Here is a 26,508-nt window from a genome sequence, read left to right as displayed (position 1 = left end):
ACCATATGGGCCTCTGAGCCTCTCAGAAACTGCTTTGTTTCCACCCAGACACACACACTCCATGTGGAGTCATCTATAATTCCCTCTTCCTCTCATTTATCTCCTACAGCCCACTTCTGAATGCCACTGATTTATTTTACTGAAATGGTCCCTTTAAAAAATACTACTAATACCCTTCATCATGTCAAGTCTGGCTAGTAACTCCTTAACTAGTCTTTCTACTAGCCCCATCTGCTGATCTTTCCCTCTCCAGTCAACCTTCCACATAAATGCTGGATGGAGCATACCAGCCCTCAGCTTAAAAACTAACCAGCTGATTATACTCCCAGCATAGCTGAGTCAGCTCCTAACAGGCTGATCCTCCCACAGAACTTGGAAAAAATACAAAAAACAACTACCCAAAGGCTCAGAAGAGTAAGCAAAAGCAGGCAGATTTCGAAGAGTCAAAACTTAAAAGGATCAACATGGGATGAGTTCTTTCTGGCCCAAAGAACCAAAGGACAAAACGTGGGGTCAACTACAGTCACAGAAAAGTAAGGAGAGAATTACAGAAGGGACAGAGAAATAGAGTCCCAAATGCTATGATTAAACAGTCCACAGCTTTGGCTGATCCCTGAACCATGTGTGAGCAGTGCAAACTCAAGGCAGTTTACTTCCAGGGAAACAGAAGACTGAACTGAGATTTGAGCTGCTGCCCACTGCGGGTGAGACAAAGTTTGCATTATGAGTCTAAACAAGCCCATTGCCTGTTAAAACAAAAAAATCAACACTCTTCAGAGAAATACATCAGAACTCAGAGACTCTAAAACATAACATCCACAATGTCAGCAATCCAAAATGACTCAACATGTGAAGAGCCAGTGAAGTGTGAGCTGTTCTCAAGGCAACAAATAACCAATCCTGTCTGATACGTCCCAGATGTTGGAAATTACCAGACAAGGCTTTACAGCAGCTAACTTAACTATGCTCAATGAGGCAAAGGAAAATATATTTGTAATGAAAGAAAAATTAGGAAATCTCAACAGAGAAACAGAAAATATAAAAAACAACTAAACAGAAATCATAGAGTTGAAAATAAATATCTGGAATTTTTAAACATCACAGGATTAGCATAACAGCAGAATAGAAATGACAGAATAAAGTCAGTGAATTTGGAGATAGATCCATGTAAATTATCCAATCTGAAAAGTAAACAGAAAAATATTGAACAATAACAAAAAGAACAGAGACTCAGGGACCTTTGGGACAACATAAAAGGTCTAAAATACATGTAATTGGAGTCTCAGAAGAAAAGGAAAGAGACTGGAGTGCATTTTTTCCCTAAAATGACGGCAGACGACTCCCCAAATTTGGTGAAAGATGTAAATTTACAGATTAAAGTAGCTCAGTAAACCCCAAACAGAATTTATATGAAGACAACCACACGCAGACACATCATAGTCAAACTTAGAAAACTAAAAGAGAAAATCTTGAAAGCAACTAGAGAGAATGAACAATGATTTGAATAACTACAGACTTCTCATCAGAAACTATGGAGGACAGACACAGTGGAACATCTTTAAAATGCTGATAGAAAAAAATGTCGACCAGAATTCCATATCTGGCAAAAATATTCTTTCATAAAGACCTTTTTCACATGAAAGAAAACAGAATTTGTTGCCAGAAGATCTCCATTTCAAGAAATGCTAAAGGGGGGCTTCCCTGGTGGTGCAGTGGTTGAGAATCTGCCTGCCAATGCAGGCGACACGGGTTCGAGCCCTGGTCTGGGAAGATCCCACATGCCGCGGAGCAACTAGGCCCGTGAGCCACAACTACTGAGCCTGCGCGTCTGGAGCCTGTGCTCCACAACAAGAGAGGCCGCGATAGTGAGAGGCCCGCGCACCGCGATGAAGAGTGGTCCCCGCTCGCCGCAACTAGAGAAAGCCCTCGCACAGAAACGAAGACCCAACATAGCAATCAATCAATAAATAAATAAATCTTCAAAAAAAAAAAAAGAAATGCTAAAGGAAGTTTTTCAGGATGAAGAGAAATGATACCGGAGGGAAACTGGATTTTCAGAGAGGAATGAAAATGCTGGGAACGATAAATATCTGGGCAGAAACAGACTTGCCACTGCAGCCTCCAAGACAGCATGCAAACTTCTCAGCATGATATCCAATGCCTCTCACCTCCACCCCCCTGACACATACAGCTCTTGCCTACTTTTCTTTCATGAGAAGCACTTGTGAACTTTTAACAATGCCACCCTGAGTCCCAACTCCAAGCCTTTACAGATGCTATTCCTCTATCCAGAATGCTCTCCCTCCTTCTTATCTGTATCTATGAGAATAATATGCACACACACTCATGTTACAACTCAAGGCCACTTGTGTTCCAGGCCACTCCTGACTGTACCAGCCCCTGTTGTGCATTTCTGTATGCAGCTCTAGGGAACAGAACAATGAACTAAAACACGCTGCTGAAACACTTTAGTGTGTCAAAGCACCTTCCCCACCATTGTTTCATTTAGTTCTCACAGAAACAGTGTGAGGCAGGAGGGAGGCTCTTGTGACCCACCTTGTATTGATGAGCCACCAAGACTCAGAGAAGTTGAGTGGTTTTCAGAAAGCTGCACACCCAAGGTTTGGCAAAGCTGACACTAGTACTTGGCTCCTCAGACCCTCATCCCAGAGTTCTCTGTCCACTTGGCCATACTGACATATAACATATGGTGTCTGCCTGCAACCAATTTATAATCTTTTGGGATTGTAAACTTTCATACAACTAAAAAAAGTTAAATAGTAAGGCAATAACTCAATACACCCCTGGACTGGGGATCCTGGACCTGGTCAAGCAATAGAAAGACTTGTGAAAAACTACAAAATCCAGAACCCATGACAGACAAACTAAATCACAATCTCTCTAGGGCTGTGCCTGGGATCTATATTTTTGTTAAAGTCCCATGGGTGATTCTGATATACAGCCACAACTGAGAACCTCTTCATTACATGACTAATTGTACAATGACTGAAATTTGTCATTTCAGTCCAGATTACTTTTTTTTTAAATTAATTTATTTTATTTTATTTTTTATTTATTTATGGCTGTGTTGGGTCTTCGTTTCTGTGCGAGGGCTCTCTCTAGTTGCGGCAAGCGGGGGCCACTCTTCATCGCGGTGCACGGGCCTCTCACCGTCGCGGCCTCTCTTGTTGCGGAGCACAGGCTCCAGACGCGCAGGCTCAGGAATTGTGGCTCACAGGCCCAGTTGCTCCGCGGCACATGGGATCTTCCCAGACCAGGGCTCGAACCCGTGTCCCCTGCATTAGCAGGAAGATTCTCAACCACTGCGCCACCAGGGAAGCCCCAGATTACTTTTTAATACAGACAGTGGGCATTGGGAGAAGAGAGAAATGGGTGTGGACTGGAGTGCCATGAGGACAGGAAGTCTGAGTAGGGCCTTGAAGGAGGGAAAATTTGGATTGGCAGAGAGAGAAGATGTATTACATTTCAGGCCAGTGGGGTAGGAAGGGTGAGACATGTTCAAGGAATTAAATGTTTCTGAGCAGAGGTATGGTCTACAGGAATCGAGATATAAGAATGAGAATCCAGTGGTCAACGTAGAGGATGAACAGGAAGGGCATGAGACAGGATGCTTGAGCCCTACCATGAACTCTAACAGTGCTTCTGTCTGTAACTCTTACCTTGGGTGGATTCCATGTTCTGTGATCTTTCTCTGAATCCCAACCCTATGAGCTTGTCCTTCTCTCACAGCCCTTATACTTTTCTACCACATACTCTTATTATTCCCCTAGATTTCTGAGTTCCTTGAGGGGTATTGTCTATCTTTCTATCCCCTAGATTGGTGATTTTCAACAATGGGTGAGTTTTGCCTCCCAGAGACATTTGGCACTGTCTGGAGATATTTTTGGTTGCCACAACTAGGAGAGGGGGTACTCCTGGCATCTAGGGAGATACTGGTAAATATCCTACAATGCACAGTTATTACAAAGGATTATCCATCTCAAAATGTCAGTAGTTCCGGGGATGAGAAACTCTGCCATAGGTAAAGTGACAAGCACACTTATTTGCTTTATTAGTATATTAAATGTGTTATTATTTAATATTAGTAATCAAACATTTATTATTTAATAACTCTTTGATGAATAGCTGAACAACCAAATGAATGAAAAAAGGATTTGTGTCTATCAGCTTCCTTTAACTCTCATATTTTTTTCTTTCACAGATAGTAAAACTATAAAAACAAAAACTGGGGATACCAACATAGAATTACTTTTCTTATTGCCACACATAGGCATTAAAAATAAAACTATCAACTACTGTAACAGTTACTTCCTAAAATAAAGGACATTTTAACTATAAAATATAATATCATTCATAATAAAAATAAAACAGGAAGCATATTACCAAGAAAGGTCAGTACAGCAGCCAACAGTTGCTGTAGGCTGGTGAAAAGTTCACTTCAGCCAGCCCTGGACCACTGCCCATCAACGTGGGAACCTCTGAGATTACAAGCTCCTTGAGGCTAGGGCTCCTGTCATACAGGGAGCCCTTTGGCCCTTAATGCTGGGCAGCCCAGTGGCAAGCCTCACCTCTGCTGCCCACCCTTACCTTGTATTCCAGGAAGAGCAAAGTCTCTGTCTTGGAGGTCCAGCTCCACTTGTGGACTACATAGCCCTTGTAGTCATTGGTGGTCCCACCTTCCTCATCCAAGACCAAGACGTACGGGCAGCTAGGAGAGATACGTAAATGAGGAGCTTCCTCCAGGTCCCGGAAGGAAGCCCCCACCACTACAGGCTATAGGCAGGCAGGGCTCTGAGACTCTGCCCCAGCTGGAGGAACTGTGGACTCTTGCAGGTGGCCCTACTTACCCCGCCTAACATGGTCTGATGTCCCTTCACACCTGTTGATGCTACTGGGGAGTCTGTTGGGAAGGTCAGATCTGACGGAGATGGTGGAGGCTCAGGCCAAACCCAAGGGGGAGAGAAATGGAATGTGTGCCCGTAGCCCAGGAGCCTGAGCATATAAGAGCTCAGGCACCAAAATGGGAAATGGAACATCTGTCACATGAAAGTAAGTCAATCCCTCCAAGAACAGTTCCTTGGGAAAATCAGACAAAATCAACATTTGGCTGCCAAGAATATGTGCTACCCATGACCTCTCCTTCACTGCTTCCTAGTATAAAACACTTCTCTCCCCTAAAGAATTCTTCCATGAATCTAGCTAACAGTGAAGATCTTAGTGCTCTGGGGGGAACAAGTGGAGTAGGACTTGGGGAATTTCCCTTCTCATTGGCTATGACATGAATCCAGCAAGTAAGGAAGGGCCTCAAAGCACCTATGTCCCTACAGGCACTGCTTTGGCCCTGCCACACCGTCTTCCTAGACCTCTGGACACTGCCTGGTCCATCTTTTTCCCAGGGGCTCCTACTTTCCACCTCAGTGTCCCACTTTGTCACCCTCAGAGATACTTCCATGGGGCCAAGATTCCCCCAGCCGACTCACCGGGCCTTCAGGTTGTAGTGAACGCAGCCTTGGCCTTCAGCATTGAACATGGCCAGGAAGGAGAAGCTGGGTGTGTCATTAAACAGGCAGGTGATGGCTCTTCCTCTGCAGCACGTGGGGATCTGACACACAGCAATGTTTCCGGAGGGATAGCTGGCAGAAATTGTTAAGTAGAACTAACAGAAAACTCTCAGGGTTCTGCTCTTAGGTGCCTCATGGAAAGCAAGTCTACATGTCAGTGTTTTAGCTGTTTGGTACATCATTCCCAGTCTTCTGCACTTTGCATAAGTAACAACTAAATGACTATGGAACCAACCATGCCCTGGGTGCTTCCCTGTATCCTCTTTCTACTCCTCACAACCACCCTGTGGTAGGTACTATTACCTTCATCTCACAGATGAGTAGGGTTTCCCTGCATGTAAAGGGTTTCCTGGGATGCAGGACTTTCAGTGATAAAACCAGGAAAGTTCCAGACAAACCAGGGTAAGTTATTCACCCAACAGATGAGGAATCCAAGGTGAAGAGAAATGATCTGCCTTACATCACACCACAGGAAGTGGCAGAGCCAGTATCTGAACTCTGAGGCCAGAGATGTTTCTAATGCTGTTAGGCTGCTTCCCCTTCTTACCAATCTAGAAGAGTAGACAATGTCTCCCTGTTCATTTCCTACTAAGGAGGCTGCAAGGAGCACTGGTCCTGACTAAAACAGATATGGTGTGGGCAGCTACTATCCTTTTTTCAGGAATTTCAGAAGTGCCCCAGACAGGAAGAATTTCAGTGGTCCTACAATCCACTCCTGGGCATATATCCAGAGAAAACTATAATTCAAAGAGATACATGCACCCCAATGTTCACTGCAGCACTATTTACAATAGCCAAGACATGGAAGCAACCTACATGTCCACCAACAGATGACTGGATAAAGAAAATGTGTTATATACATACACACATACACACACACACACACACACACACACACACACGATGGAATATTACTCAGCCATAAAAAAGAGTGAGATAATGACATTTGCAGCAACATATAGGACCTAGAGATTAACATACTAAGGGAAGTAAGTCAGAGACAAAGACAAATATCATATGATATTGCTTATATGTGGAACCCTAAAAAAATGAACTTATTTACAAAACAGAAATAGACCCACAGACATAGAAAAGAAACTTATGGTTACCAAAGGGGAAAAGTGAGGGGAGGGATAAATTAGGAGTTTGGGGTTAATATATACACACTCCTATTATGTAAAATAGATAACCAACAAGGACCTACTGTATAGCACAGGGAACTATATTCAATATTTTATAATAACCTATAATGGAAAAGAATCTGAAAAATTATATATATATACACACACACACACACACACACACACATATAACTGAATCACTGTGCTGTATACCTAAAACTAACACAACATTGTAAATCAACTATACTTCCATTTTTTAAAATTTAAAAGTAAACAAACAAATAAATTAATTAATTATTAATTATTAAACAAAAAAAATAAAATTCATTAGATGGATTTAGCAGCATGCTGGAGCAGTAGAAGAAAAATATCAGTGAACTTGAAGACAGAACAATTGAAATTATCCAGCTTGAGGAGCAAAAAGAAAAAAGAATGAAGAAAAATGAACAGAACCTAGGAGACCTGTAGGACACCACCAAGTAGACAAATATATGCATAACAGGAGTCCCAGAAGAAGTGAGGGGACAGAAAGAAATAATGGTTGAAAACTCCTCAATTTTTATGAAAGATATGACTCTATACATTCAGGAAGATCAACAAACTGCAAGTAGGATAAATTCAAAGACAGCCATGTTATTATCGAACTGCATAAAGACAAAGAAAGAATCTTGAAAGCAGCAAAAGAAGAGACTTGTCATGTACAAGGGATCCTTAATAAAATTAGTGGCCAAGTTTTCATCAGAAACCAAGAAGGCCAGAGGTACTGGGATGAAATATTTAAAAAGCTGAAAAAAAAAAAAGCTATCAACCAAGGCTTCTATATTGAGTAAAACTATTCTTCAAAAATGAAGGAGAAATTAAGATTTTTCCAGATAAACCAAAGCTGAGAGAGTTCACCACTAGTACACCTGCCCTACAAAAAATGCTAAAAGGATTCCTTAAGGCTGAAATGAAAAAACACTTGACAGTAACTCAAAGACAAACAAAGGAAAAAAGAACACCAGTAATGGTAACTACATAAGTAAATATAAAATTCAGTATTATATTATTATTTTGTTTATAATTCCTTTTTTCCTATATGATTTGAAAAAACAAATGCATAAAACAATACTTGTAAATCTATATTAATGGCAATGTATATATAAAGAGTTAATTTCTGTTAACGAAATAAAGGAGGAGGAATGGAGCTGTATAGGAGCAGAGTCTTACATGCTACTGAGGCTAAGTTGGTCTTAACTCAAACTAATATGTTGTCAAATGTAATTAGTTTCTTCAGGCTGCTGTAACTAAGTACCACAAACTGGGTGACCTGAACAGCAGAAATTTATTCTCTCACAGTCTGGAGTCTAGAAGCCTGAAATCAAGGTGCTGATAGGGCCATATTCTTGGAGGCTCTGGGGAAGAACACTTCCTTGCCTCTTCCTATTTTTGGTTACCAAGAATCTTTAGCATTCCTTGGTTTATAGATGCATCATTCTAACCTCTATCTCAGTCATCACGTGGTGTCCTTCCCTCTGTGTGTGTCTGTTTTCTCTTCTTATAAGGACAACAGTGGATAAGGGCTCATTCTAATCCAATATAACTGCATCTTAATAATTATATCTGCAAAGACCCTATTTCTAAATATGGTCATATTCTGAGGTTCCAGGTAAATATAAATTTTTGTTAGACATTATTCAACCCATTATACCAGGGGAACCAATAAGAAAATAACTAGAAAGTGTGGAGAAAAGGAAATCAGAGAGCTACCATATAATCCAGCAATCCCACCCTTGGACATATATCCAGAGAAAAACATGGTTCGAAAGGATACACACACCCCAATGTTCACTGCAGCACTGTTTACAATAGCGAAGACATGGAAGCAACCTAAATGTCCACTGACAGATGAATGGATAAAGATGTGGTACATATATACAATGGAATATTACTCAGCCATTAAAAAGAATGAAATAATGTCATTTGCAGCAACATGGATGGACCTAGAAATTATCATACCAAGTAAAGTAAGTAGGACAGGGAAAGACAAATATCATGTGATATCACTTATATGCTGTATCCAAAAAGAAAAAATGAAAGAAATGAACTTATTTACAAAACAGAAATAGACTCACAGACTTAGAGAAGGAACTTATGGTTACTGGAGAGAAGGGTGGGAGGAGGGATAGATTGGGAGTTTGGGAATGACATGTACACACTACTGTATTTAAAATAAAATGCCTTGGGACTACCCTGGTGGCACAGTGGTTAAGAACCCACCTGCCAATGCAGTGGACACAGGTTTGATCCCTGGTCCAGGAAGATCCCACACACCACGGAGCAACTAAGCCCGTGTGCCACAACTACTGAGCCTGCGCTCTAGAGCCCGTGAGCCACAACTACTGAGCCCACGGGCCACAACTACTGAAGGCCGTGCACCTAGAGCCCGTGCTCCGCAACAAGAGAAGCCACTGCAATGAGAAGCCCATGCACCGCAACAAAGAGTAGCCCCCATTTGCCACAACTAGAGAAAGCCCGTGCACAGCAACAAAGACCCAATGCAGCCCCCACAAATAAATAAATAAAAATAAAATGCCTTTCCATGAAAAAGAAAGAAAACAAACAGGAAAATGGCAGAATTCAGTCCTCCCATATCATCAATTACTTTAAATATAAATGGATTAAACTCTCCAAAGGCAGAGATCTGCCAAATGGACAAAAACAAAACAAAACATATTACTCAACTATATGCTATCTACAAGAGACTCACTTTAGATGCTAAGACACAACTAGGTTGAAAGTGAAATGATGGAAAAGGATATTCCATGCAAATAGTAACAGAAAGAAAGGTGGCTATATTGATATCAGACAAAATAGACTTTAGTAAAAAATTTTACAAGAGACAAAGAAGGACATTATGTATTGAGAAAAGGGCTAATACCTCAAGAAGATATAACAACTATAGACGTATAAACACCTCACAACAGAGCCCTAAAATATATAAAGCAAAAATGCACAGAATTAGAGGAAGAAATAGTTCTACAATAAGAGAGACTTCACTACCTTACTTTCAATAATGGCTAGAAAAACTAGACAGAAAATCAATCAAGAAACAGAGGACTTGAACAATAGTATAAACCAACTAGACCTACCAGGCATATACAGAACATTCCACTTGACAACAGGAGAGTACACGTTCTTCTCAAGTTCACATGGATTGTTCTCTGGTTTACACAGTATGTTAGGCCACAAAACAAGTCTCAATAAATTTTCAAAAGACTGGAACCATAAAGAGTATATTCTCTGACAACAGAATGAAACTAGAAATCACTGGCAGAGGAAATTTAGAAAATTCACAGACAGGTGGAAATTAAGCACACACTTTTAAACAACTAATGGATAGAGAATAAATCACAAGGGAAATCAGAAAATACTTTGAGATAAATGAAAACAAAAACACAAAATACCAAAACTTATGGGATCACGTGAAAGCAGTACCCAGAGAGAAATTTATAGCTATAAATATTCATATTATGACAGTCTCTAGGTCCAATCCATGTTGCTGCAAATGGCATTATTTCATTTTTTTATACAGCCTAGAGATTGTCATACTGAGTGAAGTCAGACAGAGAAAGACAAATATCATATGATATCACTTATATGTGGAATCTAAGAAAAATGGTACAAATGAACTTATTTACAAAATAGAAATAGAGTTATAGATGTAGAAAACAAACTTATGTTACCAGGGGTGAAACAGGGTGGGGGGGAGGGATAAACTGGGAGATTGGGATTGACATATACATACTACTATATAAAAAATAGATAACTAATAAGGACCTACTGTATAGCACAGGGAATTCTTCTCAATACTCTGTAATGACCTATATGGGGAAAGAATCTGAAAAAGAGTGGATATAGTAAATCAACGATACTTCAATTTTTAAAAAGATTAAAAATTAAAAAAACCAAGAGTGGATATATGTATAAGTGATTCACTTTGCTGTACAGCAGAAACTAACAACATTGTAAATCAACTACACTCCAATAAAATTTTTTAAATATTCATATTAAAGGAGAAGAAAGATCTCAAATCAATAACCCAACCTTCCACCGTAATGAACTATAAAAAGAACAGTAAAGTAAAACTAAAGCTACCAGAGGAAGGAAATAATAAAGATTAGAGAAAAGAAAAACAAAACAGAGAACAGAAAAAACAATAGAACCGACAAAACCCAAAAGTGGTTCTTTGAAAAGATCTGTAAAATTAACAAAACTTCAGCTACACTGACTGAGGGGGAAAAAAAAAAAAAGAAAGGAAGACTCAAATTCCTAAAATCAGAAATGAAAGTGGAGACATTACTACTGACCTTACAGAAATGAAAAAAATCATAAGAGAATTATATGAAGATCTGTACCTCTACCAGTTAGGTAACCTAGTTGAAAAGGACCAATTTCTAGAAACATGCAAAGCAAAGTTGCAGGATACAACATCAACACATAGAAATAAGTTGACCTTCAAGAACATGGAATGTCTTTCCATTCATTTCAGTCCTCTCTATTTCAGCAATATTTTGTAGTTTTCAGTGTACGAGTTTTACACCTCCTTGGTTAAATTTATTCCGAAGTATTTTATCCTTTTTGATGTTATTGTAAATGGTATCATTTCCTTTTGTTTATTGCTTTTCTATTGTAGTTGTTGCTCATATAGCATTTCAGATCATTTGTTCCCGGTGTTCATGGATTGGAAGAATTAATTTTTTTTTTAAGAATTAATATTGCTAATGGCAATGCTCCCCACAGTGATCTACAGATATTGGGTTGACCAAAAAGTTTGTTTGGGTTTTTCTGTAACATCTTAGGGTCTTTTTGGCCAACCCAATACAATGCAATCCCTACCAATCCCATCAATCTTTTTTGCAGCAATGGAAAACTTGATCCTAAAACTCGTACAGAATTGCAAGGGTACCCAAATAACCAAAATAATCTTGAAGAAAAGAATAAAGATGAAGGACCCACACTTATTGATTTCAACACTTACTACAAAGTGATAATAAAACAGTGTGGTACTGGCATAATAGACATATATATCAACAGAACAGAATTGAGTGTCCAAAAATAAGGCCATATATCTATGGTCAATTGATTTTCAACAAGGGCGACAAGACCATTCAGTGAGGGAAAGAATAGTCTCTTCAACAAATAGTGCTGGGACAATTGGGAACCACATGCAAAAGAACGAAGTTGGACCCTTACTCATACCATATGCAAAGATCAACTGAAAAATGGATCAGAGATCTAGACGTAAGAGCTATAACTATAAAGCTCTTAGAAGAAAACAGAAGAATAAGGAATAGTTTCTTAGGTATTAAAATCCAAAAAAATAGAAAAATTGGACTTCATCAAAATTTAACTCTTTTGTATATCAAAGGATGCTATCAAGAGTATGAAAAGACACCTCACAGTATAGGAAAAAAATATGCAAATCATGTATCTGATAAGGGCCTAGTATCCACAACATAAAAAGAACTCTCACAACTTAATCAAAAAATGGGCAAAGGACTTGAATACACATTTCTACAAAGAAGATTATACAAAGAAGGCACATGAAAATGCTCCTAATCATTAGCTATTAGGGAAATGCAAGTCAAAACCATGACAAGATATCACTTCACACCCACTAGAATGGCTGGAATTTAAAAATTGGAAAATATCAAGTGTAGTCAAGGATGTGGAGAAATTGAAACCCTCACACATTGCTGGTGGGAATGTAAAATGGTGCAGCCACTTTGGAAAACATTCTGAATGTTTTCATAATAAGTTAAATATAGAATTATCATATGACCCAGTAATTCCACTCCTAGGTATAAACCGAAAAGAAATGAAAACAGTGTGCAAATACAAACTTCTCCAAGAATGTTCATAGCAGCATTATTCACACTAGCCAAATGGTGGGAGCAATCTAATGTCCATAAATGAAAGAATGGATTTTAAAAAGTGGTATATCCATACAATAGAATATTAGTCAGCCACAAAAAGGAAGGAAATTCTGACACATGCTACAACATGTATGAATCTTGAAAACATTATGTTAAGTGAAAGAAGCCAGGCATAAAAGGCCCCATATTGTAAGATTCCATTTATATGAGATGTCCAGAATAGGCAAATCCATAGAGACAAAAAAACAGATTGGTGGTTGCCCCTGGGGGTAGAGGTAAATGAGGAGTGACCAATTAATGGGTATAGGGTTTTCTTTTGGGGTGAACTCAATAGAGGAGTTGGTTGCACAACACTGTAAATGTGCTAAATGCCACTAAATTGTACACATTAAGAGGACTTTATGTCATGTGAATTTCACCCCAATCAAAAAAACAAAAGGAGGGAATTCTCTGGAGGTCCAGTGGTTAGGACTCTGTGCGCCCACTGCCAAGGGCTGGGGTTCGATCCCAGGTCGGGGAACTGGGAGAACTGATGCATACTACAACATGGAAGAACCTCGAAAACATTATGCTAAGTGAAAGAAGCCAGATAAAAAGGCCACATACTGTGTGACTCCATTTATATGCAATGTCTGGAATAGGGAAATGCATAGAGACAGAAAGCAGATGAGCAGTTGCCAGGGACTGTGGGGGAGGGGAAATGGGGAGTGACTGCTTAATAGGTACAGGGTTTCCTTCTGAGGTGATGAAAAAGTGCTGGAAACTAGATAGTGGTGATGGTTGTACAACACTATGAACGCCACTGAATTGTACACTTCAAAATGCTTAAAACGGTAAATGTTATGTGCATTTTACCATATTAAAAAAAAATGTGCACCTCACACAGCAGTTCTGAGTGCTCAACAAATCCCTAAAGGAACAGCACTTAGCACAGTACTGGGCACATGGTGATTATGCTTTGTTTTTAATGTGGTGAGTTTGTATCTTTGTATGAAAAAAGGACTTGAGGGAAGTTTGACAGGAGACTCAGCCATTGAGGACAGAGATCCAAGGAGATGCTGACAGCCCAAATGAAAGGGATGCCGGGATGGTTCTGGGGTCTGGCACTGACCAGTGCAAACCCACTGGGGCTTGGAGCTTTTTGGCAATCCAAGGGCAGACACATCACTTCTACCTGAGAGTTTTGCCCAGCAGTCTCTGTGAAGACAGAATTAGCTGCCGAGTCCAGGGTTCTGTGGAACCCATGAGGGAGGGAAGTGCCTCCCAAACATCTTCTCTACTCCAGAGGGATCCAACACCTGCACGTGTGTTTTGGCCATTTGATCACAGTAACACAGATGCTGTCCTTCAAGATCACTGGGTCCAACCTCACCTTATAATGGAGAGAAGTGAGGCCCAGAGAGATGGAATGGCTTGTGCAGGGTCACCAAGAAGAACTGGGCCTAGAACCCAGGCCTCTTGGGACTCCCACAGCGGAAATACATTAATGACCAAGATCACTGGGGTCTGAGTCAAGCGCACCAGCATCGATGGCCTGAGGCCTGGGGTGGTCCCAGCAGGGGGTCCTTGGGATTCTGTGGCAGGCGAGGGAACACGGATCCCAGCAGGCTGGGCCGCAGTACCTTAATCCCCTGATCTACACTTGCCCACCCCTCTCTGGTCCTGCCAATAGCAACCTAATTCACAGACACAGCTTCACGAGCTCAGGGCGATGGTCCCATTCAACGCAGTGTGGAGTAAGAAAATGGGGGAGAGGGAGCCCCATGACCCCTGTGAGCAGCAGCTGCCTGGGAAGGTGTGTGCTGAGTTCAATGCACAAGGTGCCCCGGAAGCAGGGCTGAGCAGAGGGTAATGAATGCACTCATTTATGGTCAGAGAAACAATAGGACTCCTTTGACAGGCACTGCAATTCTGAATTCCCAGTTCAGTGGAGAGGAGGCCAAAGGAAGCGAGGGGGGCCCTGGCCAGGCAGGCCTGCTGGGCCGCCTGTTGAGACAGCACAGAGAGCCACCTCCCTCTAAGGTAAAGTGGTACATTCACTCCATTCCACTAATCATTGCATTTAATACTCGATAAACATCTGTGAATGAAGGAAGCAATCTGACTCCATTCATGCTAAAATATGCATAACTCTCAGCCTTTACCCTGCACGTTAGAAATCTTAGTTTTCCTCAGTCTAGGGTTCTTGTCCATGGACAAGCTTTGAAGGTCTGCAGACCCCCTGCAATCACAGGAAATGTTTTACATTCATGTGTATCAGTTCATATTTCTAGGAAGAGAGTCTATAGCTTTCACCAGATTCTCAACGAGAAAATGTGTCCCGTTGTGCCACTCACACACCCCAAGGTTGGGACCCAGCTGCCCATATGCTCATGAATACCAACAGACCTCAGCTGCAGAGCAACCCGAGCATGTGCCAGGCGGGGTATCTGTGGTGCGGGTTAGACTCCAAATACATGGATCTTGGGGGCAAAGTATGCAAGAAACACAGGGCTTACCCGTTGAGACTGGGACAGAAGGACAAAGACCGCCCCCCCAGGATGAAGGGTCTCCTATCACCTTCTCTCGGCTAAAGATGAATTGTTCTGTGTCTCCAACCTCTCCCCACCTGGGAGAGCCTCGAAGGCAGGGACTGCTGCTGTACCCCCAGCCCGCACTGACACGCAATCACAGATAGTCGGGTTCAGTATGTCCTGGTTGATCAGGACTGAATTTGAGGCTTGACTCTTGGTACTTCTTCTCTGACCTGGACAAACTCTTAATACCCCAGAGGACCCATCACCAGGCTTCTCTGACCAAATGAAAAGTCAAAGGAAACACTCTGGCTTTGTCAAAGCCTGGAGTTCTCTGGGCTGAGCTGCTGGGGAGAAAGGGAAGCACCAAATAAAAGGATACTAAACGAAGGAGGACCCATCATAGAAGGTGTAATGCAACTTGATGGCCTTCTTGGGTGCCTTCCACTCCTGAGAATGCCGGCCCCAGTGAAGATGATGGGCAGGAGGTTGGTGAGGGGTGGGAGTGGAAGTCTGAGCACCTGGAGGGTGAGGATGGTGGGCGCCTGGGGTCTGAGCGTCCCCTTTGGGGGTCGACATTAGATTAGGGGGCATCTTTGCCCTGTAGTTGCGTAAGATCATGGGGTAGAAGATATTCCTCCCTTTCCACGAGACCCTTTCGGCTTCTCTGCAGGGAAGGAGACCAACATATTTTCTAGCCACTTGCCTCTCACTCACCAGGCTCTCTGCAGCCCCTCCCCAGCTCCCGAGACTCCCATTCCATTTCCCTGTCCCCAAAGTACCTGTCCCTACCCAACCCCTTATCCTTACAGGCAATGTTTTTAGGAAGAACTGGGAAGGTCCCCATACCCCTTTGAGACCGGCCCTGGCCTGATTTCCACCTTTTGCACAGGGGTGGGGACCCATGGAATGGAGCTGCGTGTGGAATGGGGTGGCAGAGCTGGAGGCTTTGATCACCTCCCAATCCTGAGCTTACAAAGGAAGACAGCTTCCTTCTGGAATGTCACAGTAAGGAGCAAACTGGGTGGCTGCCCTCTACGCATATTCTACAGCTGCAGTGACAGTGGCCTGGGAGCCCCAGGACACATATATGCTTAGATGTGACTAGGTTTGAAATCCTTTATGGCCCATGGTCCGGGCCTTTGGAGAAATGCAGATTCACTTGCTAGGACTTGTGGGACCCACAAAATCATAAATACCATTAATCACCCATGTCAGTGTTTTTTGTTTGTTTTGAAAGCTGTTTCTTTTTTTCTAAGAGAACATCTGACAAATTATGTCAAGAAACAAACATTCTTAACTGTAAGGGTGTGTAAACTTTAAGAAGCCATGCAAAGGGGTCTCACCAGTGAGGAGGCAAAGAACATTGACCTGGGACAGGCCCATTGAGCTGTGGGACCTCAGACAATGCCTTACCATGTGCTTGGGGTACCTCAGTTTCCTCATCTGTAAAACGGGCATAAACCTGCCTTCCTCATAAGGTCATAGTAGGACTGAAAAGGACTGTGAATGTGGAAGGACTAGGGACGTGTGTGTGAGGGACGACTATCACCCTGTCACTGTGGCTGGGGGCACTGGGTAGCCGACATGTCCGTGATCCCCCTCCACGCACACACAGGCCGTGCCCTCCTCTCCCATCCGCCCCCAGCCACTAAGGTGCTCACATAAGGCGACACATCTCCTGCAGCTTCTCCCGGGCTTCAGGGCAGGGGTCGCTGAACTCGATAACCTCAGAGGCAGAGGTTCCTGCTCCTCGTTGTGGGGATGTCGAGACTACTTCTTCCAAATTTTTGGGTTTGCCTGTAGTTGGAGATGAAGAGGTTAGGGAGGGTTTTAGAAAATGGTTTCTCAAGACGTCATGTTCACCTGGGGTGAGGGGGCAGGGAGAGCAGGAGAGCTGCATCCCTTGAGAATCAAAATAACTGTGGGAATCATTTACGCTTCCAGGGACAAGAATCCCCAGCAGGTCACTTATGAAACAGAGGCGGCACTCTGTGAGTCAACCGAGTGTGTGTCAGGAACACTCATGCAGAGTGATGAATCCAGCCACATTTCCCCAAGGGCGGCCTGGTCCTGGGTGGAGACAGCACACACGTGGCTGTGGTGGATGCAGAAGGGATTCCCTTGTGACACTTCTGACTTAAGACAAAAAGTCCCAATTCCATCTCAATAGCTCAAGGGCTTCAACACTTCTCTGATGCTGGCTTATCTCGGCCTTCGGCAGAGGGCAGAGTGTATCAACTGGGACTCAGACTGTGATGTTTTGGGAGTTTTTGTGTGTGTTTGTGGTAAAATACGTATAAAAATTTACCAACTTAATTTTTAAGAGGCAAGTTCAGTGGTATTAAATACATTCACAGTATTGTGCAACCGTTATCACCATCTATTCCCATAACTCTTTTTATCTTATAAAATTGAAACTCTGTAACAATAACCCTCCATTCTCCCCTACCCCCAGCCCCTGGCAACTGCCAATCTACTTTCTATCTTTACGATTTTGACTACTCTAAGTACCTCCTATAAGTGGAATCATACAGTATTTGTCTTTTTTGTGACTGGTTTGTTTCATGTAGCATAATGTCCTCATGTTTCACCCATGTTATAACATATTGCAGAATTCCCTTCCTTTTTAAGGCTATAATATTCCATTATAGGTATAGACCAAATCTTTCTTTTCAGTTTTTTAAAATATTTATTTATTTGGCTGTGCCAGGTCTTAGTTGTGGCACTCGGGATCTTCATTGCGGCGTGCAGGATCTTTTAGTTGTGGCATGAGGCATCTTTTAGTTGAGGCACGTGGGATCTAGTTCCCTGAACAGGGTTCGAACCAGGGTCCCCAGCACTGGCAGCACAGAGTCAACCACTGGACCACCAGAGAAGTTCCAATGATTGAGTTTTATATGTTGAACCATGCTTGCATTCCAGGAATAAATCCTGTTTAGTGTCATGTTGTATAATCCTTTTATTATGCTGCCAAATTCTGTTTGCTAATATTTTGCTAAGGATTTTTGCATCAATGTTCATCAGGTATATTGGTCTGTAGTCTTCTTCTAGTGTCTTTGGCTCCAATATCAGGGCAATATTGGCCTCACAGAATGAGTTGGGAAGTGTTCCCTTTTCAATTTTGGGGAAAAATTTTAGAACGATTGGCATTAATTCTTCTTTAAATGTTTGGTAGAATTCATCATTGAAGTTACCAGGTCCAGGGATTTTCTTTGTTGGGAGATTTTTGATAACTGATTCAATCTCTTACTATTTATAGGTCTAGTTCAAATTTTCTATTTCTTCATGATTTAGTCTAAGTAGGTTTTGTGTTTTAGGAATCTGTCCACTTCATGTAGGTTATCCAATTTGTTGGAACACAGTTAGGTGTTCATAGTACTCTATGATAATCCCTTTCATTTCTGTAGAATCAGTAGTTGTGCCCCATATTCAATTCTGATTTTAGGAATTTGAGTCTCCTTTCTTTTTTTCTTAGTCCATCTAGCTAAAGATTTGTCAATTGTGTTGATCTTTCTGAAAAATCAACTTTTGGTTTCATTGATTTTCTGTTGTTTTTATATTCTCTATTTAGTTTATCTCTGCTCTAATCTTTATTTCCTTCCTTCTCTAGCTTTGGGTTTAGTTTAAAGTTCCTTAAGTTGTAAAGTTAGGTTGTTTACTTGAGATCTTTCTTGCCTTTTAATATAAGCATTAATAGCTATAAATTTTCCCCTTAGCATTGCTTTCATTGTACCCCATAAGTTTTGGTATGCTGTTTTCATTTTCATTTGTCTCTAGTATTTTCTAGTTTTCCTTGTAATTTCTTCTTTGATCCATTGATTGTGTGTTATTTAATTTCCACAATTTTGTAAACGTTCCAGTTTCCCTTCTGTTATTGATTTCTAACTTCATCCCATTGTGGTTAGATAAGATACTCTGAATGAAATCTATTTCTTTTAAGCTACTGAGACTTAATTTGTGGCCTAACATATGACCTATCCGAGAAATGTCCCATGTACACTTGAAAACAATGTGCATTGTTTTTGTTGTTTTGTTTGTATTCTGCATGTGTCTGTTAGATCTAGTTGATTTATTGTGTTGTTTTTTATTTTCTTACTTCTGTCTGTTATTCTATCCATTATTGTGAGTGGGTTATTGATGTCTCCCACTATTACTGTAGAACTACTTGTCCTCAATCGGTCAGGTTTTGCTTCATATATTTTGACGGCCTGTCATTAGGTGCATAAATGTTTATAACTGTTGTATCTTCTTACTGTATTGAAATTTTATTATTATAGAATGTCCTTCTTTGTCTCTTGTAATCTTTTTAAATTTAAAGTCTATTTTATCTGATATTAGTATAGTCACCCCTGCTCTCCTTTGGTTACTATTTGCATGGAATATCTTTTTCCATATTTTCACATTCAAACCCACTTGTGTCTCTGGATCTCAAGTGAGTCTCTTATAGCGTATAGTTGGATCATGAGTTTCTATTCATTCTCCCAATCTCTGTCTTTTGATTAGAAAATTTAACCAATTTACATTTAAAGGAATTACTGATAAGGAGGGACTTGCTTCTGTTACTGTGTTTTTTATTTTCTGAATGCCTTATTAGAGCTTTTTGTTCTTCATATCTTGCATTACTGTCTTCATTTGTTTTAATTTTTTGTAATGATATTTTAAAATTTCTCATTTCCTTTTCTGTATATTGTAGTTATTTTCTTTGTGGTTACCATGGGGATTACATTTAACATCCTAAGGTTTTAACACTCTAATTTGAATTTTACCAGCTTAACTTCAATAAAGTACAAAAACTCTCCTCCTTTACAGCATCATCCCCACCACTGTCAGTTGTTAATGTCCTAAAAATTCCATCTTTTTATATTGTATGTCCCAAAACATAAATTAACAATTCTTTTAAATGCATTAATCTTTCAAATTATGTAGAAACTAAGATTTGGAGCTACAAACCAAAGTTAACAGTAATACTGGCTTTTACACTAATTTTTTTCTTTAAATATATTAGTCTCTTAAATCGTGTAGAAAAACAAAAAGTGCAGTTACAAACTGCTGTTACAATAATACTAGCTTTTATTATTTCCTATGTATTACCTTTATTGAGGTCTTTATTTCTCCATATAGCTTTGTGGTTCTGTCTAGTGTCCTTTCATTTCATCTTGCAGGACTCCCTTGAGCACTTCCTGCAGCACAGATTTAGTTGTCATGAACTGCCTCAGGTTTTGTATGTCTTAATGTCTTGCTCAGTTTTGAAGCACAGTTTTACTGAATTCAGGATTGATTCTTAGCTGACAGGTTTTTTCTTTAAGCATTTTGAATATATTTGCCCTGTACCTTGTATCCTCCAAATTCTGATAAGAAACCTGCTAATGATCTTATTGAAATTCCTTGTGAGGATTCACTTCTCTCTTACTGCTTTCAAGATTCTCTTTTTGTCTTTGTCTTTTGAAAGTTTGATGATTAATGTGTCTTGGTGTGGGTTTCTCTGAGTTCATCTTTCTGGGAGTCTGCTGAGCTTCTCTGATGTTTATATTCATGTATTACATCAAATTTGGGAAAATTTCAGCCATTATTTCTTTAAATATTCTCTCTGCCTCTTTTGATCTCTCTTCCTCTTCTGGGACTCCCACATGCATATGCCACTTGATGGTGTCCCACAGTTCTCTTAGGCTCTGTTCATTTTTCTTCAATCTTTTTTCTTTCTGTTCTTCAGACTCAATAATTTCCATTGTCCTGTCTTCGAGCTGATTCTTTCTTCTGCCTGCTCAAATCTGTGGTGGCAATGTTTGGTGCTTATTTCCATTATTTTCACAGTTATCCCCCATGGCAAGTCTTAGGTGGTATGAGGATATGATGACATAAAATTGTGGAGGTGATCATCCATGGATGAATTTCCAGAAGCATCTATTCAGGTCCTGCCTGCTTCTGAGCCTCTGCTGCCTACTCAGCTGGAGCCACATGCTCTCCCTTGATATATGCAGGCTCATCTTCACCTTGAACTCAAAAATAAAATGAGTCTTCAGGCCAGGGGCATTGTTTAGGCTCCAGCTGAGCCCTGAAGGCCTCAGAATGCAGTCTTTCTGTCAGCCAAGCCTTGAGGTTTCTGGTTGGTGCTTGGGTACCATGTCTGGTATCTGTCACCTTGAGTGGTTCCTGGTCCCTTTCCTGACTCCTCCAGCCATGAGACCAGAGACTTGACCCTGAGCTCCACCTACCTGCTGGCTGACCTCCTGGAACATCTGCTGGCCTGAGCATCCATTTCTGGCCTGCCCCTAGTTGCTTTGGGTCCCCAAGTGTGACAACCAGGAACCACTGTTGACAGATTTCTCTCAATTCTCTGCCTGTAAAGTTGGGCTATGCTCCAGAAATAGCTGTTGTCTGCTCAGGGAGTAGGTCGAACTCCTGGAGCCTGTCTGCTCCAAGTCTGCATGACCCTAGAACTGCAAAGGGGGCCAGCGGGCAAGGTGTGACAGCACGTGTACATGGAACAGATAGCAGAGGTCCCAAACCCAAAGTGACTTAAAACCACAACGACTCTACAATATGTTCTTTAAGCTAGTGTACTTTGGAGTGAAAGTGGGTATAATTAATAGTTATGCCAGGACAACAGCATAAACTGGGACTTTCCTGGGCAAGCTAGGACACACGGTTACTTATAAACTATTAGGGAAGGTTAACCACCTATCCTAGCACGCATGTGTGAGAATAATTTCTAAACAATATCAGGAACCTATAAGAAATGCAGCAGCGTTGAACATCCTAGTGAGAATGATGCAACATCATGGGGTAGTCACATCCTCAGGTGGCAGAGGAAAACAGCCACATAGACAAAGAGACCAACAGACATATGTAACTTTTGTTCTGGAACAACCTTACTCAAGGCATCACCCCTGAGGTCATTAGGAAGAAAAAAATCATGAAATCACTGGGTGTCCTGAGGATACTTTGTTTCCCCTCAAAGTGACTGCATAGATTTAGGGCCAGCTCAGGAGGAGATATGATAAACCAAGAGCATATAAAGAGGGATGCTGGAAGTGATGCTCACAGTGACAGAAAATGCATCATGAGAGGTAAAGGAACAGGGGAAACAAGAGTCTGAGGATGTCACCTCCATCAGGGAAGGTGTTCCTTGTCTGAGAATCCACACGTGTACCCACAGCATTCAGAACAGTGACTGACAACTAGCAATTGTTCAATAAACATTTGTTCACTGACTGAAAGGCTACAGGATCAACTTGATATGGAGAGTGAGGCCTGGAAGAAGGCAAATCTCATAGCAATCCTAGGTGGGCTCAGGAATAAAATCCAAGCTTCTCAACTTCTAGCCTTACCTCCAGTGTCTGTGGGAATCACTGGACAGTCTTTGAGCATCCCAAACTTCTGTGGATCCTCCCACCACCACTTTGCGAATACAGCCCCTCCCCTACCCCACCACTCTACCACCACAGCCTGGGGGGCCCTGGAAGTTCCACGAGAGAAAGTTCCTTCTCTGCCCTCTCCAGCCCCAACTCATCTCTCCTTCAAGCTCTGGCTGCACAGTCACTGCTACCCTGTTTGGTCTCACCTGCCACCAGTTCTTTCCTTTAAGCCTTTCCTTCTGCTCTGTGTTTTCTGCAATAGAATAGGAATGGCCTCTATGTCAGTTTTCTGCCCACATAAACTGACCCAGTTGGGGACACACGGTTAGGCTTGGTATCCAAATACGTCCATTCAGGTACTGGTTCCCCCGCTTGCTGGGTGAGTATGGGTAACACAGGTCTCTCTCTGAGAAGAGGGGGTGAGCATGGGATAACATAGGAGATGGAAGATGTGGGTTTGCTAGGGGTGTTGCCCCAGGTGAGAGGAACCGCACTAACAGAAATGGAGCGCTTGTAAACATTCAAACGATGAGACTGCAAAGTGGAGTGACTGGGTTGAGATATGTCACCTTTTATGGGACAGAATCTGTCAAGAGCTGCTGGGTCTCCAGCCAGGGCAGCTATATATCCTTCCTATCAGAAAACCAAATCAAATCACCTCATCAACCTACACAGGAAATCTTCTATCCCCCTCCCCATCCCACCTGCACCACCAAAGATAGGTCAAAAGGTCTTGCTGGGAATCACTGTTACCTGTTTTCTTCTTGACTTCCCTTCCAGTTGAGAGGGAAAAGCTCAGACAGCCAGTAGAGGACCCGTAGACAAGCTGGTAAGGTGAGTTCACTCCCATGGCTGGGATGATTGTGGAGGAATCTGGAGTGGAACAGACAGGGATTCTGCTTTCAATTTTTTTATTTTAATTTTTTAATCAAAAGTATAATAATGAAGTTTTTGTCCTAGTTGTATGGTAGACCAGATATTCTAAAGTGCCCTGTTGTTACAAAACAACCAATTTCTGGAAGAAAAAAGATTTTTTAATGCTGGAGAAGGCTCAGAGTAATTAAGAGAAATCTTTAAAGTTCTCCTCTACGGTGTCCCCCATTCCCTGCCCTCAATATCTCTCAAGAATGAGGGGGGGCGGTGGTGGGATGAATTGGGAGATAGTGATTGACATATTTACACTGATATGTATAAAATAGATAACTAATAAGAACCTGATGTATAAAAAATAAATAAATAAAATTAAATTCAAGAATGAAATGACACCAGAGCAGGGAGCAAGGAAGAGAAAGCAACCACAGGTGACGTTACTCTAAGGATAAATGCAGATATAATTGCTGCACTGGGTCAAGAGAATAAACACTGGGCTAGCTAGAAGGAAATTGAGAGTAATCTGTTTCCCCTTATCCAAGCCACAGAAATCAGATGCTTCTTCAACAATAGATTAGTCTCTTGCAGAATCACATTGTCTTGTGCAAAAATCACTTGATACCTGACCACTTAAGAATTAAAATTTAGCACTCCTTTACTTGTGGAAAATCTTGATCATTCTTCTATAAACCTCATCAAATCCTTTGCTTATTCTCCCCCCAAATACAGTCATTTCACTAGTTGGGCATGAAACTGTTAGGAAATGTTAAGCAATTCATCACGGCTCATTCAAATTCATAAAGAAAATGTCAAACCTGACCTCCTAAGTAGACAAAAACTATACCCAGAGACTGCACACTGCATGCTGTAAGCTCATAAACAATCACCTTCACTGGTGAAGTTAGGATCACATGAAAAGAACTAATAATAGCCAATGCTGGGAAAGATGGAATAAAACCAGTCAAAACTGCTGGTGTGGAGAAAATTCATCAAGAAAGCAATATTTAGCAAGAACTATATACATGTTGAGACCCTCTGCCCAATAATCTCTCTGCTGGGAGATTAATCTTAATAACCAACACAACAGTGATAAGAAGCAATGTGCATGAAGCTGTGTATTACAATGTATATTATACTAATAACAAGAAACCTGGAAACCTAAGCATTCAGTTAACTATGGAACATGAACATGAGAAGGACTCTACACTCACTCAGAATGACAACTGTTAAAAGTATACAGCCGTATTGGAAAAGACTGTATCTGTTAAGTAAAGGAAACTGAAAAATAGAAAAGTTGCAGTATTCTTAGGAAAAAGAAAAAATACACACACACACACACCCCTAGAGGGAGGAACCACAAAGGGAACTGCAAAAGTGAAAAATAGTTATCACATAAAAATGGCAAGATTATCTGTTTTCTTTTTTGTTGTTTTATTTAATAATATTGCCATCAACTAAAAATCAAGGAACAGTCCAGTTTTCTTTCCAGACAAGCCAGGACTAGTAGGTACTGGACAGGAGAAAAGACAGGAAGTAATTTTATTACTGAGGAAATACTACCTTAGCAATGCGTATATTCTGGTTACAGCTTTCAAGGAATACCACTCCAGACTCAGTAACAACTTGGGTCTACCTCAGCAGTTAGATGGCTCAGAAAAGCAAAATTCATGCGAAACAGATCAACAAGAATTTGAATCTTCTTTTTAAAGCCCCGGGAAACCTAGCTAATTCAAGTCCTTCTAGGGTGAATGCTTTTCCCAAAGAAACGGATCGCTCCTTCATTTATATTTTGTTACCTAGATTTTCTTTTCAAACTCTCGCTTGTTTAAAGAGAGGAGCATCAGGACTCGATGTGTCAACAAGTAAGAGAGATTTCCTGAGGAGTGTGATGGAGGAGAGGCTTGCTCAGCACTCTGCTGATGCAGCCGGACAAACACATCACCGAGAGGCTCTCTGCAGTCTCCTCCACTAGGTTAACCACAAGCCACGACAGATGCAGGAAGCCACTGCATCACAGGTGAAAGCCTATGACCTTCCAAGATGCTTAAACACCTTGTGAGGTGGAGCGCTAACGGGGACGACGACTTTCTTTTCAAGGTGAGGGAACACAACGTTCAGGTAGGAGAGCACCGCTTGCAGGTTTGAGGGTGGGCGGTTGGGCTGGGGCTACCAGGACCCCTCCTGTGGACTCACACAACAGACCATCAGGCAGCTGTCCCCCAAATGAGGTGGAGCTCCGAGCCCTACATGGAATGCAGGGCGCAGAACTCCGTGTCTGCTGACAACCAAATAGAGTATAATCAGAGGATCTGTGTTATCAGAGCAAAGCTGATCCTGAACACAATGGGCAGAGTACCTTCCCTTAAAACAGAGACGCCCCCACCCACTTCATGGTAAATAGTAGGAGGATGCTTGATTGGGACTTTATGTTAGAAAAGGAAACCAAAGTTTATCAAAATAACCTTCTCTATCTTGTATTTAACAAAAATCCATTGATATCGTAAGCATATGCTAATTCTTATAAGAAATAAAAATGACTCTTTTTTTCAGGTGGTGTGATTTTCCTTTTCTCCTGAATGGCTGTACGACAGCAATAAAACATGAATCCCTTCATGTCTGCCTTTTGCAAAAATATCCAAATTTTTACTGTTAACCCTTTGATAACCAAGTCGTCCTTTCTCCATGGAGTAGTCACCCGAGATGACTCTCCTGTCCTCAGCACTTAACTAGCTTTGCTCCTCCGCGTCGCTAATGATTGGCTTCGTGTGAGCACCCAGAAGCTCTCCAACATCATTTTCATTGACTTCACGAAATCCCGCATTTTTTTCCCCCGAGCACTGCAATTTTACTATGCAATTTATGTCCCCTGTGTATATGTACATCATCATCAGGTATTTAACCTCTGACCACCAAGGGAAGCCTGACACACATTCAGAGGACAGGGAGAGACACTAAAAAGGATGGATTTTATAGGTTAGGGCAAATGGTTATGGGATATAAATTTTTTATGCTTCGCATGAAGCCTCCTAACAGTGAGGACTTTTAGGCATTCAAAATGAATACCTGTATATCCACCAAGCTTAGGAGATACAACAGTACAGATATGACTGAATTGCTGTCCTCCAGATCCCAGATGTTCCCCTTCC

The 26,508-nt window shown here is 41.4% G+C and overlaps 1 protein-coding gene across 1 annotated transcript in view; it reads right to left on the bottom strand.

The window, feature by feature from the left end:
• Positions 1-26,508, bottom strand: part of C10H3orf20 (chromosome 10 C3orf20 homolog) — an 86,132-nt gene that overhangs the window by 57,380 nt on the left and 2,244 nt on the right. Inside the window, exons 3-7 of the mRNA XM_007192652.2 lie at positions 23,246-23,365; positions 16,799-16,934; positions 15,517-15,801; positions 5,502-5,654; positions 4,609-4,729 (exon numbers count right to left, since the gene is read on the bottom strand). Coding sequence (XP_007192714.2) covers positions 4,609-4,729; positions 5,502-5,654; positions 15,517-15,801; positions 16,799-16,934; positions 23,246-23,365 — 815 coding nt within the window. The remainder of the gene's footprint in view (positions 1-4,608; positions 4,730-5,501; positions 5,655-15,516; positions 15,802-16,798; positions 16,935-23,245; positions 23,366-26,508) is intronic.

Source organism: Balaenoptera acutorostrata, chromosome 10 (genome assembly GCF_949987535.1).
Source record: "Balaenoptera acutorostrata chromosome 10, mBalAcu1.1, whole genome shotgun sequence".
In the NCBI taxonomy this organism is placed as follows: domain Eukaryota; kingdom Metazoa; phylum Chordata; class Mammalia; order Artiodactyla; family Balaenopteridae; genus Balaenoptera; species Balaenoptera acutorostrata.
This window is presented reverse-complemented; position numbering and strand designations above follow the sequence as displayed.